The 19002-nt window shown below is 31.6% G+C and overlaps 1 protein-coding gene across 4 annotated transcripts in view; it reads right to left on the bottom strand.

The window, feature by feature from the left end:
* The window catches only part of LOC111701030 (solute carrier family 12 member 4), a 68408-nt gene that overhangs the window by 40561 nt on the left and 8845 nt on the right, over window positions 1-19002 (bottom strand). For all 4 annotated transcript variants that reach the window (XM_023472143.1, XM_023472142.1, XM_023472141.1 and 1 more), the window contains exons 3-13: window positions 17672-17762; window positions 13282-13361; window positions 12757-12867; window positions 11666-11739; window positions 9384-9453; window positions 6536-6626; window positions 5515-5609; window positions 3422-3499; window positions 1500-1660; window positions 355-467; window positions 82-205 (exon numbers count right to left, since the gene is read on the bottom strand). In XM_023472143.1, the coding sequence (XP_023327911.1) occupies window positions 82-205; window positions 355-467; window positions 1500-1660; window positions 3422-3499; window positions 5515-5609; window positions 6536-6626; window positions 9384-9453; window positions 11666-11739; window positions 12757-12867; window positions 13282-13361; window positions 17672-17762 (1088 nt within the window). The remainder of the gene's footprint in view (window positions 1-81; window positions 206-354; window positions 468-1499; window positions 1661-3421; window positions 3500-5514; window positions 5610-6535; window positions 6627-9383; window positions 9454-11665; window positions 11740-12756; window positions 12868-13281; window positions 13362-17671; window positions 17763-19002) is intronic.

Raw genomic sequence — 19002 nt, forward strand, 5'->3', positions numbered from 1 at the left:
TGGAAAACGACGAGAAATCCAACGTTTTCTGGTTCTCACTGAACGTTAAAACCCAAAACCGCGGTAGCACACGTGACTGACCTGAGATTCCTGTAGAAAGCATCGCTCGACATCCCCTGAATACCCTGGGTGATGTTCATCACGTTCGCTTCAAAATACTCTTCACATTTGTACATGTCAGGGGTAGTCTCATTCATCGGGATATCTGAACAGGAGATATTTAAATGGGGAACCAGAAAACTGATTTATCAGAATATCTATCAGAAAATGGATTAAATATGTAATTTGGAACAGATTAAATTTAAGAACAGTCCAATTAAATCAAATAAAAATATTTTGGCCTAAAGTTTTCACCTGTATAGTTACTGAGTCTGTCGCAGTACATGTTCCAAACATCTGGGCTTGCAACAGGATCTTTAGTACAGTTTGCTACTTTGGACAGTAGCCTTGTACCCAGTAAACACAGCCTAAATATTGTGTACTTTCAGTATTGATAAAGATATTTAGTACCAGAACCACACAGTCATAACATTATGTATTTTCTGTACTTATCAAGAAATATAGTACCCAATACACTAGCACAGTCTAAATATTATGTACTTTCTGTATTCATAACGTAGCCTAGTACCCAGAAAACACAACCTAAATATTGTGTACTTTCTGTATTTACAATGATATCTAGTACCCAGTACACACAGCATAAAAATACAGCCTTATATTCTGGACTTTCAGTGTACCTTGTACTCGCAAGTCGCAGGCCACTTTCTTTTGAAAAAAGCCATAAAAATTATTAAATTCACATTGTAAACGTAAACTCCATTAATCTTCATGAACATTTATTTTACAAATTCTAGAGATAAATCATATGGTGAAAGGTTCAAGGGAACAGAGAATAAGAGCAGGGTAGGAAAAGGGTGGGAGAAAGGCATTAAAGAGGGACAAACCCGATTCACAAGGCACCCTTTTAAGCTTTTCCTATTCAGTAATGTAGAAGTATCGTTGAGTTTTAAGCTTTAAAAGTGTTTAATTCAGACAATTTAAACGGAAATCCGCAATTTACTCTGATAGAGGGTCTCTTGAATTTAATTTTTTAGTCCTTAAGATATATACAACCCTGTATGAAGGGTCTAATGGAGTATTGATAATATTGGGTATATACAACCCTGTACTAGGTCTAATGGAGTATTGATAATATTGGGTATATACAACCCTGTAAGAGGTCTAATGGATTATTGATAATATTGGGTATATACAACCCTGTAAGAGGTCTAATGGAGTATTGATAATATTGGGTATATACAACCCTGAAAGAGGTCTATTGGAGTATTGATAATATTGGGTATATACAACCCTGCACGAGGTAAATGGAGTATTGATATTATTGAGTAAATTGAATCCAAAGGATTAGAGAAGTAGAATCATCAATCAGAGGATGGAAAATTTCTTAGATAAACCCCAAGGGAAGGGGGGGATATTCAAAAAAAAATTCTAGAACTTACGGTGCTTTGTCGTTGCCGTGGATGTTGACAAATACGCCGACGAAGATGGAGACGATTGACCCTATGACGCAGAAGAGCGCAACTGCCGCAAACTTGTTGACGAACTTGACTCCCAGGAAAACGATAGTCCCCATACAGATCAGTAGCAGGGTACCGTACACCTAATATAGTCAACAATGTAATTTAAGAAAAAAGATATGGTCATGGACATTTTAATACTCAAACTTTACATTTGATCCTTTTTATCTCATCATATATATTTGTATTGAAGAAGATAAAATCAAGGATAATGCAAGACCTAAGCTGGAGATTTATGAATTTAAAAAAAACAGTTGAACTATGTACGGCTGGTTTAACTACTTTCTGTAAGGTGGTCCAGGAATCTTATTTACTCATAGAAAACAATTTAAAGGAATAAAGTCTCTGACACAAATTCGTAGATATTAGATATTTTAAACTATGCATTTTGTTAGATCTAATAATCATAAGTTTGAAATATTAGAAATTTTGAGATTGTGACAAAGACTCGTCCTTTCCAGAAAACCTTTTGGTTTTGGGATAATTTTACACTACAACTCAGTTTAGCTGAACCCAATTCAAATTTACCAGCATTTATACATTCTCAACTCTAGTTTACATTATTTTCTTGAAATATTAGTAACATGTATCCGAACCATAAGTTCTTAATGTATTCCTTGTAGGACAATTATCCAGATCTTTGCCAAAAAATATATTCTTAAGTACATGTTCGAGCATCTAGTTGGGCATGCATAATATCCACAGGGTGGCACATACTTAGTAGGACCGGAGAAAACATCTACAGGGCGATAAATAAAGAGACTTGAGCGTTTCCTGCAAGCTACCAGGACTGCAGAAGAAAAATATAGCAGAGGAGGTTATTGAGATATTTCTGGGACACCCTTGTATAAGCAGAGATGAATCTGAATTTGGCAGATGCCTTGTTTTTAGGCTATTAGAACCCTTCATTCATCATCCTTCGGGCTTTACTCTTCATTCTTTATCGTTAACTCTTTATCCCTTATCCTTCATATCCTTCATATCCTTCATATCCTTCATATCCTTCATATCCTTCATATGCTTCATATACTTCATATACTTCATATACTTCATATACTTCATATCCTTATATCCTTCATAAACTTCATATACTTCATATACTTCATGTCCTTCATATCCTTCATATCCTTCATATACTTCATATCCTTATATCCTTCATATACTTCATATACTTCATATCCTTCATATCCTTATATCCTTCATATACTTCATATACTTCATATCCTTCATATACTTCATATCCTTCATATCCTTCTTCTACTAACTTCATACTTAATACTTCGTGCTTAGCTCTTCATCCTTTATTCTTTATCATTAACACTCCCTTATCCTTCATCCTTTATAACGTTCACATCCTTCACATCCTTCACATCCTTCACATCCTACACATCCTTCACATCCTTCACATCCTTCACATCCTTCACATCCTTCACATCCTTCACATCCTTCACATCCTACACATCCTTCACATCCTTCACATCCTTCACATCCTACACATCCTTCACATCCTTCACATCCTTCACATCCTACAACCTTAACCTTTGTTCTTCCAATCCTTTTTATACCATTTAAGATTCCTTAATTTTTTAACCCTGATGCTCTGCTAGGGAAAACAAAAATGGTTCAAAACTTAACCCTACTCTTAATAGCCTACTTACACCCTACCCTACACCTTAATAGCCTACTTACACCCTACCCTACACCTTAATAGCCTACTTACACCCTACCCTACACCTTAATAGCCTACTTACACCCTACCCTACACCTTAATAGCCTACTTACACCCTACCCTACACCTTAATAGCCTACTTACACCCTACCCTACACCTTAATAGCCTACTCACCCGATAGTTGTTGAACTTGACAAAGTCGTCGTTGATATCCGGTCCAAACAGGGACATATCCGGTCCTATCAGATACACCTTAACAATCAACTCTTTATAATAATATTTGTGCTACAGGTTTAACAACACAGGATGAGACTGTAGTGAGGACCTAAATCATAAAAACACTTTATGATTTAGCTGGGAAAGGAACAAGTTTACAGTTGAAAACCAAGTGTCAGAAAAATGACTGATTACAGTCCATCTCTAAAGTCTCATCCTTTGCGGATAACCCTGAATTAAAGCAAAGTTAAATAAACCTTAAATTCAATTCAATGGAAACAATTCAATGTTATTTTTAAAGGGAAGTATGAAAAAATTATTCGGTTTTATATGACCGTAGATAAATTATAAATTAAAGAAAAAAAGCTTGAATTTGTTCTACTCTACACTTATCTTTGTGGTAGAATTTATGGACTAAAACTTCACTTTGTAGATTTTATACTATTTGTGGTAGATGTCGTAGACTTAGATACTATCTCTGGCAGATGTCATGCGCTTGGATACTATTTCTAGCTGATTGAATGGATTTAGATACTATCTATGGCAGATGTCATGTAATGTACTTGGATACTATTTCTAGCATATTAAATGGATTTAGATACTATTTCTAGCAGATTAAATGGATTTAGATACTATTTCTAGCAGATTGAAAGAATTTAGATACTATTTCTAGCAGATTGAATGGATTTAGATACTATTTCTAGCATATTGAATGGATTTAGATACTATTTCTAGCAGATTGAATGGATTTAGATACTATTTCTAGCAGATTTAATGGATTTAGATACTATTTCTAGCAGATTGAATGGATTCAGATACTATTTCTAGCAGATTGAATGGATTCAGATACTATTTCTAGCAGATTGAATGAATTTAGATACTATTTCTAGCAGATTGAATGGATTTAGATACTATTTGTGACAGATTTTATGCGTCTTTAATCATGTTAAGTGGCATTTTACACAATTTAATCCTGGATGAAATCCTTTCCTTCTTAAAGTTTAAAAATGAAAAAGGTTTACTTTCAATAAATTTTGACAACCTTTTTCAAATTTTAATAAATATTTGAAAACGTTTCACTTGCTTATTTTGTTTGTTGAAACCAAATTTAAAATTCTAAAGTTTGAATTTCAGTGAATATTGGAAGTTGAGATTAAAAGTCTTCTAACGCAAGATGTACTGAAACCAATTTTAAATTGCTTTGATACTGCATTAGTCAGGCGCACCGTGCAGTTAGAAATTTTGCAAGGGGGGATTTTGAAATTAAAATAGCTTTTTTTCTTTATGACACAATTATGTAGAAAACTAACATAATTTTTCCATGATCAAATATCCCAAGCCTTTTATAATTACGAAAAAGCATGAACCGAAGGGTCTGGAAAAAAATCTGTGAAAAGGGTTGTCTGTCGTAAAAACATGGGAAAAGGGTTTCCTCTGGAAAAAAAATATGGGAAAAGGGTTGCCTCTGGAAAAAACAAGGTCCAAAGGGGTGTCTCTAAAAATAACAAGGTACAAAGGATTGTCTCTCAAAAAACAAGGTACAAAGGTTTGTCTGTCGAAACAACCAGGTCCATAGATTTGTCTCAAGAAAAAAAGATCCTAAGGGTTGTCTCTGGAAAACAATGTCCAAAGGGTTGTCCATGGAAAAAACAAGGTCCAAAGGGTTGTCTCTTGAAAACAATGTCCAAAGGGTTGCCTCTGGAAAAAACAAGGTCCAAAGGGGTGTCTCTCAAAATAACAAGGTACAAAGGGTTGTCTTTGAAAAAAAGGTTGTCTCTTGAAAAAAAAAGTTTCAAAAGGTTGTCTCTCGAAAAAAAAGGAAAAAGAGGTGTCTCTCAAAAAACAAGGTACACATGTTTGTCTCTCGAAACAATAAGGTCCATAAGTTTGTCTCAAACTAAAAAAAAAGGTCCAAAGGGTTGTGGAAAAAAAGATCCAACTAGTTGCCTCTGGAAAAAAAACAAGGCCCAAAGGCTTGTCTCCGGAAAACAAGGTCCAAATAATATAAATATATATATAAAAATATAATCAATATGTAAGTTTAAACTAACCATTGCAATCTCGACTGCACCAATGATGTACATAGCTCCGGCGAATGTTGTCCCTATATAGAACAGTATCCCTACAGCACCGCCAAACTCAGGTCCTAAATATCATTTATAATTAGAAAACTACCAATTAAAGGATTGAAGGGACTGTTATCGTTATTTTAAAGGTAGTGACCAGCTACGTAAGGTAGTTGAACTGAGTGCATACTCAGTTCAACTACCTTACATAGCCGGTCACTCCTTTTAAGTGACACTCTCTCCAAAGCAAGGGTGTAATGCAAGGAAAGTCAATTGCGGTTGTGTATACTCTGTGTACATATTGAAACCAGTTCTCTCTGGGCGGAATTTGTAAACAATAATAGATGCATCAGTGTTCGTTTAGTATCCGAGGAGGTTAAAAGCATTACATTGTGATAATTTTGATAATTCACATAATAATTTCCCATGTCCAGAATATTTCATTGATTTTTTATGTGAAAGATGAATCCCATGTCAGGCTTCGACATCCGTCTTGTGTTTACATTAGCGCCCAGAGACAATACAAAAGATGCGTACACTTCTGAAATAACTTTTCTTGCCTTACATCCTTGCTCCAAAGGTGGTATTTCCCGGTATCCCTTAGAAGCTTTTTGTCTGATCAAGTATGAATTGTGGTTTCTCTATAATACTGACTTGTGCAATTATACTGCAGGTATACACCAGTATAAGACAATTTTAAACCTAGAAAAACGACGACATCATACACATTATTTATCAGATAGAGGTTTCAAGGGTTCCGTTGTGAATCGGACATTGGCATCTTTAACAACTGCTGGTGCAAACTTTGAAACGTCAAACTTAGATTTTATCTATTCAGTTTCTTTCTTTTATTTTAATGAATGGGGGGGGGGGACTAAAAGATTATTCAATGCCATTTTTTCTTTATTATACAAGATGGAAGTATGGAAGTTATAAAAACAATCATAAAAAAAACAAATTTTCAAAACTAGAAAATCAGTTTTTGAAAAAAAATATAATTACTTACCTAAAGCGCGGGAGATCATAAAGTATGACCCCCCTGCCGGCACTACTCCATTCGTAGCAATAGCAGACATAGATATACAGGTGATCATTGTCTAAACATAGATATACAGATGATCAATGTATAAACTTAGATATTACAGTTGATCAATGTCCAAACATAGATATACAGGTGATCATTGTCTAAACATAGATATATAGGTGATCAATGTATAAACTTAAATACACAGGTGATCAATGTCTAAAAATAGATATACAGGGGATCAATGTCTAAATATAGATATACAGAGGATCAATGTCTAAACATAGAAATACAGGGGATCAATGTTTAAACATAGATATACAGGGGATCAATGTATAAACTTAAATACACAGGTGATCAATGACTAAGGATGATCACTGGAAGTTTAATCATAAATATAAATAGTTATATTGAATAGTAGATCCAAATCATTAGATACTCCAATGGGAATTCTGACGTTGTATACATGTATGTGCAAATTGCAATAAGCTTTTTAGGAGATTTTATTTTTCACTTTCTCTTTCCCATGTGAAAATGTATCCATAGACTCAATTATACTGTTTTTATTATCAATATTATAATATTAAAAAGTTATATAAAATTTTCTAAAAACTAAAAAATTATTTGTCACTGCCATTTTTAAGAATCATAACGATTATCATAAATATGGAAAATTTAAAAAAAAAATAAAGGATTTAAGTTTTACAATGTAATTTTATATTATCTTTGCAAATTCATTTAATCTCAGGGATATTTGAAATTTTTTGGATCATTCCTTTTTCTAGGTTTTACAATGGTTAAATAGGGATCAAAATGTTACAATTTTTGAATAAAAATAAATATTACCCAGAAAAAACTCATTTCCTATTTAAAATAATAGCCATGATTAATGATTTTTTTGTCTTTGGAAGTTGGGTTCAGGCTTATAATTATGGTCATTAATAAAATACTTTATGGTCAAAGTACACCCAGCAGTTGGATTTAATTATAAGTGTATAGTGGGAAAAGTACATATATTTTAAATATAAGTGTTTTATTTCAAACTGCAGAATAAAGTTCCAAAATAAATTATTGATTAGACAAGACTAGGAGCAAGGNCCACCCATCCATCAACAAAATACTGCAGAATTCAAAATTCCTTTAAAAAAGGTTAACTTGGTGTGTGGCCTGTTTAAACATTTTTTGTTGAATATTTCTCACCCAGAATTTGACCTGAAATTTTTGGTTTTGTTCTTTTAAGGCAATACTTATAATATTCGGCTATAAATGGTACTGTAGGAGTAATATCAGGTGACCCTGTCTGTCTGTCCAATTCACAATGGTACCCTCAAAACCTTTGTTTGAAAAAGAACGAACGCAATATCTGTGATTTATCTATAAAAAATTGTTATTTTTAACTGTGTTTTCTCTATAAAAGGGACTTAGAAATAAATATATAGTGTTAAGAATAAAATACATATTTTTTTAAACCAAAATAAAGGACGTTATCTTTCACATTGTTGATCAGATAAAGGGATCAAGGGCAACGTTCTGAATCGAGCATGCTCTTCTTTTATGCGATGGGTCCCTTTAAGAAAAAAAAACATAATTTAACTTCTTGAACCGGTGTCTTGTAATGGTATAATTATAAATACAGGCCTAGTCTCAGAATTTTGTGGGATTTTAATGACGACAAGACACCTAAAAAATCATGATTCGAATGTTGAATTTGATCAAATTATTGAAATAGCCTGCAAGGTACCAATGCCATGAATAATAAAAGAAAGATTTTTTTGATGGGTAACCTTGTATTTGAAGATGAACATAGAACAAAATGCTTTTTAAACAGTTCGGACGAAGAGTGTTTGTTTTAGCCCTCTGTGTTTGGTCAAGGGTTATTTACAATGGAAAGTAAATGAGCTTCCCCCACAATATACAATTTGTTCGTTCCTAACCTATGGGAGAGATCTTTTAATCTCTTTACACAACGACGACATTTTCTACAACTAAACATGCAAAGTGTACACTGGAGTACAATAACATCCATCTATCAATCTATCTTGGGTTTTGGCGGGAAAAGTTGGATTAACGGGAAGGGTAGTTGTTAAAGAATGTGGAAGAAAATGGGTTGGATCTGATCCAACTCTACTCAAACTATCCAAACCTAGACATTTACTTCATATCAAGGACCCGGAAGGGGGGNGGAGCTCTAAAATTCTCAAAAATAAGATATTAAAAATTAACCCCCAGTATGTAAAAATTTTGTATGGGCTTTTGTGGTATTGATGTTATTATGTTTATGTATTTACATCATAAAAGAAGGTAATTTTCTTTAACAATAATAAATTATAAAAGCTAAAATATAAATATTTCTTTTATAAAGATATAGAAATCGGGAAATCCTTGTTTGGAAAATATGATCCTATGTAAGCTTGATAAACAACTAAATATAAAACAAAATGGGAAAAATTTAATCTTTGTATACAGTAATAAATAATTCCAGTTTCTTCAAAAAGCCTTTCTTTTTCTCCATTAAAACTTTTCAATTGATGCGTTTTTTATTATAAGAACTGAATTTTTTAATCTTTAGATTTTTGCAACCTGATGGTGTAAACTTTAACTATTTCAAACGTTGGCATTTGAATTAATCAAATAGATAGAACTATCTAAAGTCTACGACATCAGGTTAAAAAATGTAAGGATAAGAAAAATTGAAAACGAGATGAGCGATAATTTCTTTTATGTAAAAGATGTAACAACATATCCAGTTTTTCCAAAAGAAATCCTTTTCATATGAGAACCCCCCCCCCCCTCTCCTCCTTCTTCTCCTGATTAGTCAATGGTTTCTTACCACAGAGCAGCAGACGAGAACCACAAGAAATCCTTCAATAACTCCACAAGTTCCAACTATCCAGGTTAATCTTAACATTTTATAATTCGTTAGAAACACAATTCTAGGCAGAAAAAATATCATCTATTACAAATGTTTTGTTTACACAATTCTAGGCAGAAATAATATCATTTATTACAAATGATTTTTTTAAAATCTGCCTGATCTCTAAGGCTGTATTTAATGAATTTGATCTTAAATTTGAATCACCGATTCAAATCCTTCCTTATTCTTAAACTTTGAATCCGTGGTTCGAATCTGAACCGACAGTAGGTAGTTCAGTGAAGTAGCTCAAATTCATTAAATTCGGTCCAAAAATAAAACTTTTGATTTAAAAAAAACAAATAAAATATTACAAGTCACATTGGAGCATGCTTTTTCCCCCATTTTACAAGAACTGTTAAATACAAGAATTAACTATTTAAATGTTTAAGGATTTATTAACGTAGTAATTTAAAGTTAAATGATAAATATGTTATGAAATGAGTATTAATTATTGTCACATTTTTTAGCATATATTTCTAAATAATTTTTAACTAATTTCTAATTTTCCATATGTGACGAAATTAATATAAAGATAAATACTATTTTCTATTTTTGACTTTTATTATTTTATTTTCTTTGATTTCCATAGTTTTTCTTCGTTTGACGAATGTTGTCATTAAATATTTGACAGTTTAGTTTTGTTTTTGTGTTTTCTGTTGTTTTTATATCCAAATATTTTTCTAGTCTTATTTAGTAATCTATTGATTCACGTTAATTGGAAGTTGTTTTTATGAACCTTGCAAAGATATTTTGTTTTATTAGCTTCCAGTTCTTGAGGTTGAAAAATACTTTTGTATAAGTTAGTTCTTGTGATAAAAATAGTTTGTTTTACGTCATCATTTATCCTAGGACTGCTGATGATGTAAACAAAACATCAAAATAGATTTATACTTTGAAGTTGTGCATTTGACAGGACAGAGAACATTTCTAATTGAATCATTTCATTTGATAATGACAATAATAATGATGATGATAATAATCTATATAATATGTTTTCAAACCCTGAGAAATTAAATATATAACATGACTATAACAGTGCCAAGAAAATAACAAAAAAATCCAAAAGTTTAAAAACTAATTTCTCAAACTCTAATTTGTTAATCTATTTATTTGCAACCTGACGGAGTAAGCTTTTGAAATTTCAAATTTAGACTATTTAATCTAGCATAGTTCATAGTTTGAAATATCAAAGGTCTGCGACATCAGAGGCCGAATTTAAAGAATTTGAGCCGCTGCTTAATTATGGTTGGTTTCACTTAAAATTGTATCAAATATTTCAAGATTTAAGCCGGCGCTCAATTTAAACCGGGTTTTGGCGGATTTAAGCCGCGACTTAAATTCTTTAAATTCGGCCACAGGTTGCAAAGTTCAAGGAAGTACATATTTTCTTGAAAATAAAATAAAACTATAAACAATCGGGGGCAAGATACGAATAGCGCCATAATATTAATAACGGACCAAACAAGGTTGAATTCAACAGTAGATGATCTATCTATGACAGACCCGCAGTGTGCAGAGGACAAAGTTAGATTGAATTCAGAAATTCAAACTTAATACAAATATATTCAACAGGGTTAGGATCCCCTCAAATAAATTAGTCAGGAATTTAATTTGTTTTCAAATGGATTCTAAACCAGAAACAAGGGGTTCAAGTGACGATTTTAAACTCGTATTTGTTTGAACAAAGGTTGATAAACTTCTGAGTTTCCTATCTAAATTTTTACGAAATGTTGAGAATCTATCTACATATGTGAAGTAGTAATCTCCGACCATAACCCAGAAACCCCCTGACCGATTTGCCTCAAATTTTGATGGGTGAACTTGATAGACACATGATAATGTTTTTGAGTTTGGTTTAAAAACATTTAGTTGAGAGGGTTGGCTTTTCAAGCGAAAGTTTAGTTTCCAGGCAAAGCGGGTTCCCCAGCTAGTTATTTTATATAATATCAACATTTAAATATTTTTAGGTTGCTTTGAGAATCCCTTTTATACATATGTTGGTTGCTTTGTTTCAAGTTAAGGTCAATACGGCTATAAAAGCCGTTCGGAATAAAAAAAACAGGAAAAAAATTATATTTTCTAAAATTTAAAAAATCTGTCAACTCACGAACAAATTTATAAATACTAGAGACGAAGAGAAAGGTCACCAAAAATGGTTAAATCATTAGTAAAATGTTTTTAAATAAAGCAGATTTTACCTGATGAAAAGAATGACTCCAAAAATATTTTGTAAGCAGGGAAGGTACACCCCCATAATTGTGCCAAGGTTCGCCTACTCAGACACAAAATCAGATTCAAAATTTGCAACGAATATTCGCAATATTTGCAGAATCCCCGCAGGATTTTGCAAGATTTCCCCACTGGGGATATTCGGAACTGGATTCAATATGAAACATTCACATAAAATATAAAGTTTTTTTTTATCTTTTCAGTCAAATATTTTTCCAGTATTTTAAGGAAAAAATCTTTAAATTTTCCAGTAGAAATCTGTTTATTTTCAGGTTCATAAGGACAAAATCTTTGTATTTTTCTTGTAATGTAAGGAAAAACCTTTATATTTTTCAATATTATCAGCAAAAAAATCTTAATATTTTTCCAGTATTTAAAGGAAAAAATTAAAATTAATTCAAGAGAAAACCTTAAATTCAAAATTTATCTTGACATTTAAATTTGCTTAATAAAGACGAATTAATAATAAAATATATAGAATATACTGTAAGTGTTCATTAAAGGGATTAAAAGCTTTGTCTGATCAAATATTTAACAGTTTACTGGGAAAAAACTGATCAGTTTGAATTGTGGTTTCAAGTTAACCTAGCGTTTTCATCAATTTTAACGAATCTATGAAAGTGTCAAAAGTGAAAACATAAAGGAATTATCAGAATTAAACAATTTGAAACCTGGAAAAACGTCAATTTATTTCACATTATTGATCAGATAAAGGTTTCAAAGGTATTGTTGTAAATCAGAAATAGCATGAAGGGTCACTTTAAGTTACGCTTACATTTTACAGTCCCTTTAAGTTGGGTGAGAAGAAGTTACATAGAAGTTGAAACTCTAAACCCTTTAAGATACTTACTAGAAGTTTATAATTTATAGATGTTGTAAACCTTGTAGTACAAACTTTATTTTAACTAATAAATTTTACTCCAATACTTCAGCTTAGTGAAGTTACATATACTTTTCTCCTGTATTTGATTTCCGAGGTAGCACCTACAAGGAGGGGGGGGGGGGGGGGCAAAGTTCCAGGTTTCTAAATTATTTAATGAAATCTGATTTTGGATCATTCCTTTTCCACAGGTTTAGCATCAGGATCTCCTGGTGCCAGAGGGATGGCAGAGGAATAGTTTGTGATCGAATTGATCGCACTAGCGATAGCAGGACGTTCTTTAAACTCATCCTAAACAAATCAATCATTGATCAAACATGCATTGCTTATAAATCAGTCAAATATCAAACAAGAATCGAGGATCAAATAATGATAATAGAATCAATGATGATAAATCAATGGAAAAACAATAATTAAAATATTACTATTTTTTAATCTTAAAATCAAATAATCAAATTAAACTGAACAGGAAAAAAACAAACAAATATTTAGTAGTCAACTTTCAACGAATTTTAAAAATGAAAAGTCAAAATGAAACGTTAATGTTTGGACTTGATTTTCTCATAAATAAAGATATACAAACACTAAAGCCAACGTAAATAAGAAAATATTCTTATTTTTTGTAGTTTTTATTATTATCTCCGATTAGTTTGCTAAGAAGAAAAAGAAGGGGGGGGGGGGAATAATAATTTTTAACCAACTTACATGATAGAGAAAGAGGTTACTGTGCCCCACTACGGATGAATCCGGGGCTCGCAACATTTGATCCTCGCCCGGCGGCTCACCTGGAATAAATATAAAAATATAAAAACAAAAGTAATTATTTTTTCCCTTCAACCGAATCTTGATGACGTAGTAATTTAGATTATAACCGAACCTTGATGATGTGGTAATTTAGACTATAACGTATTAACATCACTTGTACTTTCTTGTATCCCTAGCCATTCAAATTTTCAGAATTAAAAGCCACTTGTTTTTATTTTAAAGAAGTAATTGGAAACAAATTCTCATCAATTTCTCATCTTAAGGTTGCAACCTTTAGATCACTGTAATTTGTTATAAAAATCTTTTGCCTTTTCTATTAGAAGATCACAGAAAAAAACTTTTAAACATCAGGACAAAAGTATTTTTGGACCCATCATGAAAAATAAAGAAATGTCTTTTTTATGTACTTTTTGTTGTATACTTGAGCACCATGAATGCTAGACAGGTATACATTATTAAGTATCTGCTAATGCATCAGGCTATATACTGTTCATTAATCCAATAAGAATAACTTATTTATATCTTTATATGGTTCTCTATTATTTAGTATCTATTGTTATCCAATCCTAATCTATTTATAATGAACATTGTTCCTTCTTTCTATTCTTTTTGATTATCTATGGTTTATTAAACTAAAAAAGCCATTACTATTTTCAATAATTTTTTAACAAAAAAAAATATCAAAAAAAAATTAACAAAAACTACTTTTTAACGATTTAATTGAAATTATTCATAAAAGAATTTTTTTCCTTGGAATACTTTTACCAAATTAAGGACTGGAAACCCTGAAAATACAGAGTGTATACAATACATTAACCTTAGACATGATCAAATTATTGATAAATATAGCACAACCATCAGACCTTAGAGATATTCATTTTAAAAGTGCTGGATTACTTTCTTGATGGAATAACGGGAAAGTGGGCACTCTGGGCCGTAGTAAATTTGAATTCGAACAGGACCTGCCCGGTTTGTACCGGCCTGCCAGATAACAGCGTGTACTGACCCGATCCCGCATTGCAGCCAGCAGCGCCTCAGAATGCCTTACCTAAACTTTGGGAAATTGCACATTTGGAAAGGTGCCACTTAGAAATTGCACATTTGGAAGTCGCCCTCGAAAAAATGCTTTTGGGAAAGTACCTGACAAATCTATATAGATAAAGATCTGAAACCAAGATTGTTTTGATTTCTGACCAGCATTAACTTATCTTTGAGTTTATGCAATATATGACAAAAAAATTGGGTCTTATCGATTTTGTCTTTTTTGTAGCTAAGAAAAAAAAACATGAAATGAAAATTTATATTGCACACCAAAACTAGACAGAAAAAGATTGCAAAATTTACGTGACATTACTGATATGTTGTTGTGATCTCGTAGCTCATCTAGTTTCGATTTTGCGCATACGTATGAGAAAAGCAAAACTATCTGAGGCCGAATTTAAAGAATTTGAGCGGCGGCTTAAATTTAAACCGCGGCTCAAATATAGTTGGTTCCACTCACAATCGTATTTGTCGTTTCAAGATTTAAGCCGGCGCTCAATTAAAACCGGTTTTGGGCGGATTTAAGACGCGGCTCAAATTCATTAAATTCGGACACTGGTTAACTATTGGAAATTTAAAAATATTTTTATATGCTCGATAGATCTTTAATAAAAGGAGTTATGATTGAAAACGTATAACATTTCAATCATACGTGCAATTTGATTTAACTTGAAGCTATTGTGATTAGAAACATAAATCTAGTATGTATTCTCCTACCCAACTCCCCACTCCCTCTTTCGATATGATAAGGGGAACACGGGATCTTGACCTTGTCATTATATATACATATATATTCACATAGGGGATACAATTTATGGTAATCAAAAAGATAAATGTTGAAAACAACAATTTTCATTTGATCATTTTTAATTTATTTTAGCAAAGAACATTTTTCCTACCATCAACCTTAAAAAAGTTTTTTCACTGATTCAAAAAAATGAATTATGTAGGAACAAATCAATACATTTTAGAATAAGAAGTATTAAATAAGTGGAAAAAATGTAAATTTTCTATTATTTTCTCTACATCATATTATTCTTAAATAATTTTTCGAAATGAATAAAACAGCTTAAATAAACAATTTAAAATATGTTGGAACCACAAAAATATGTGAATAAGAATTGTATTCCCTTCATCACTAGAAGAACCAGGAAAACAATATATCTCGTCTATTCAGTGTCTGTGTTACATGTCAAGTTAGGAAAGATGAGGGTGGGATTAGTTAACCTTCAATAGGGGGGGAGATCATTTTGTGGCCTAATTTTTGTTGTGAATGTTGTTATTCACAAACTCTCTCCCCCCGGGAAAAGTCATTCTGAATTTTATGTCTTGTTTTCTTAACTTGATTATATCATAGCATAATCCACATAGATTGAAGGCTACGAACTATGTCTATAAATGTCAACATGTTGGTGCAGTACATGTACATATTCGAGGTAAAAAAGAAAAGAAATTATTATGTTAAAAAGGAAGATAAACATCTATCCTATTATAGAACGAGGCCCATAAGAAAATACTCCTGGGAATTCGAATATTAACATTCATTATCTCCTCCTCACCGATACAAATGTTATAATAGTTCTATCTCTTTTTCTAAATCAAAAAGAAAGAAAGTAAAAGTCTGTTTAATTTAGTGATTCCAGCAAAAAAGTACTTGTTTTAAGTAATACAACTTTTGTAAAAAAAATAAAATATTTTAACAATTGGACATTTTTCATCACAATAATACTTTAAAATATATTTTCGTGATTATAATAGAAATCAATAAAAATTGTTTTAAAACAAAAAAATTTGTTAAAAAATATCACATCTTCTAGAAGAGAGCTCAAATATAATTTCCATTTATTTCATTCGATAATATCTAGGAATAAGAGGGAGGAAGGCCAGCCACATCAACTCTGAAACGAGCCAAAATATTCTCTTTGTCTATAACGAGCCACCATCAAAAAAATGTTAATTGTTTCAATATTTTATTTTCTTTTAAAGTAATTAAATCTTTTCTGGGTAAAACCATTACTTTAGTATTTGAGAATCAAACAATAAATGCCAGTTAAAATATTAAGGATTTAAAATCCAAAATGAAAAACTAAAATAAAAATTATAAAACTCAAATGGTGGCTCGGATGAAAAGCAAAGAGTGTGTGGTTCGGATTGAAAAATGATGCGCTCTTGCCCTCCTCCGAGAATACTGGTTGCTGATGTGAGAATAAGAATAATCGGAAGTACAAACCAATTTGTAAACATAATTCTTCTCGCTCAAGATAAATGGAATTTCCGGGATACAGAAGAAAAGAAAATGAATATGTAATTGTTTTTAAGATGGGAGGAGGAAATATCAGGCATTAACGCTGAATATATCAAACATATTGTCCAGAAAAAAATAAGTTAACAAAGAAAATATTAAAGCATTTTTAGTTTAGTAATTCTGATATCTAACTATATTTGTCCCTTGTCTGTTGGTTTGTTTGGCTTCCAATATTATTGGTTACAACGTTTATGTAAAAATAAAACTACCCAGTGCAGAATAATATACAACAAAGATTATTTTAACCATATTTGCCCGATATTTTTCCTATATTTTGCGGAGGAAAACTATATAACTAAATTTAATCAGTCAATTTTATCAATTTAATAAGCAAAATGCTAAGCGTCTTAAAGCTCTGTATTTAAATTATATCATGTAATACATCTATAATTCTTGTGTTAATCTGTGATCTGGAGAGAGATTAAAGGAAGCAATAAAAGAAAGTTAGATCGTTGATAATCCAAGTTAGATCAGATCCTTATGAACTTTCAAGAGGAGAGAATGGATTAAGGGGGGTTAATGCAACTAGAAATAATCTATAAAAATTAATATTCTATTATTCCAAATAGGAAATAAGTTCAGTTTTGTGTTTAATTAACACTGCACCATTAACCTTTATTTTCTTATTCCAAATCCATTATATTTTTAGTACTACTGTATGGTATTCAATAGATTTTTTTTCATTTTGAACAGAATAAAATTAATTTTAGTGTAATACCCAAAGGCTCTTTAAAATATCATTCATATAAAAATTTTATATATTTTTTTGATATTTTTTCTTATGTTATTTTTTAAGTTTTTTTAATATTTATCATTGTTATATTTTAATAAAATACAGGATTTTTTATTTTGTTTTGTTTTTCAAATTCAATGTAATATTCAGTTCAAAACAAATTGAACCTCTAAGTCTATATGTATGTTCTTTAAACAAACAAAACCATCTAATGGGATTTCTAAAGCGTGTGCTGTATTGTGAATGAATACCTGTATCCATGGCTGCATAATTATCTAAAGGTACAAAAGTACTATCAGGGGTTGCGGTCACCACTGAGTTTGATGATATACTCATCTCAACCTGAAACACCGGAAGGATCAAGGATCTAGGATCAGGGATCTCGGATCTAGAATCTCGAATCTAGGAACTAGAATCTAGGATCTAGACTCTAGAAATCTAGGATCTAGAATCTAGGATCTAGAATTTAGGATCTAAAATCTAGGATCTAGAATCTAGGATCTAGAATTTAAGGTCTAGAATCTAGGATCTAGAATCTAGAATCTAGGATCTAGAATCTGGATCTAGAATCTGGATCTAGAATCTAGGATCTAGAATATAGGATCTAGAATCTAGGATCTAGAATATAGGATCTAGAATCTAGGATTTAGAATCTAGGATCTGGAATCTAGGATTTAGAATCTAGGATCTGGAATCTAAAATCATCATGGATCTAGAATCTAGGATCTAAGATCTAAAATCTAGAATCTAGAATCTATGATCTAGAATCTAGGATCTAGAATCTAGAATTAAGGATCGCTCTCAAACAATTTAAAAATAATATTTTTGATTTAATGAATTTTTAAAACAGTGTCACCTTCAGAAATGGGAATATAAAATGTAATGAACTCAAGTCTCAATTTCCACAGTCCAACTTATCAAACATATTAAAAGTTGTGAAAATCAACGAATTTACCACTTGAAGAAAGTGTCCACGATGATCTTCCATTTACAGAGTGACATGTCCGATTTACAACGGTCTTCTTCTATCTTCAGATTGGATATTTGTATTCTGCTTTCTATAAAATCTTACTTCGGAATTATACTGCAGACAAAAAGTAGGAATTGTCAGAATTAAAAAGTTTTCTTAGATACCGTTGTGAATGTGAATCGTACATGTCACTCTATTAAAGGAAGGTCACTTATAAATACATCTACGGTCTTTTAAAGAAAGAGAATGAACAAACAGAGCCATTTAAACTCTCCGCGTTCAGTAAAACGTTTAAATTTAATCCGAAACTTTCCAGGACTTGAAAAATAGTTTGTAAACAAGAGAGAAAAAAACTAGAAATGGTGGAAAAAGAAAAATCAATGATGCAAATTTTATAAGCTTTTTTTATTTCATGAAGGCATTCTGCATTAACCTTCGTAAATTAAAAAGGCCATAGCCTTGCATAGAATTATGAAATGCTCTAAACCCTGAGAATCCTTTAGCTTTGTGTTTGCCAAGTTCCTGTCACTGGAAAGCCCGAGCTGGACAACTGCTTGGACTTGAAAGTTTGAAACTTGGTAGGATTAGCTGAAGGACGAACAGAGGGGGGGG

Source organism: Eurytemora carolleeae, unplaced genomic scaffold, assembly GCF_000591075.1.
Source record: "Eurytemora carolleeae unplaced genomic scaffold, Eaff_2.0 scaffold358, whole genome shotgun sequence".
NCBI lineage: Eukaryota > Metazoa > Arthropoda > Copepoda > Calanoida > Temoridae > Eurytemora > Eurytemora carolleeae.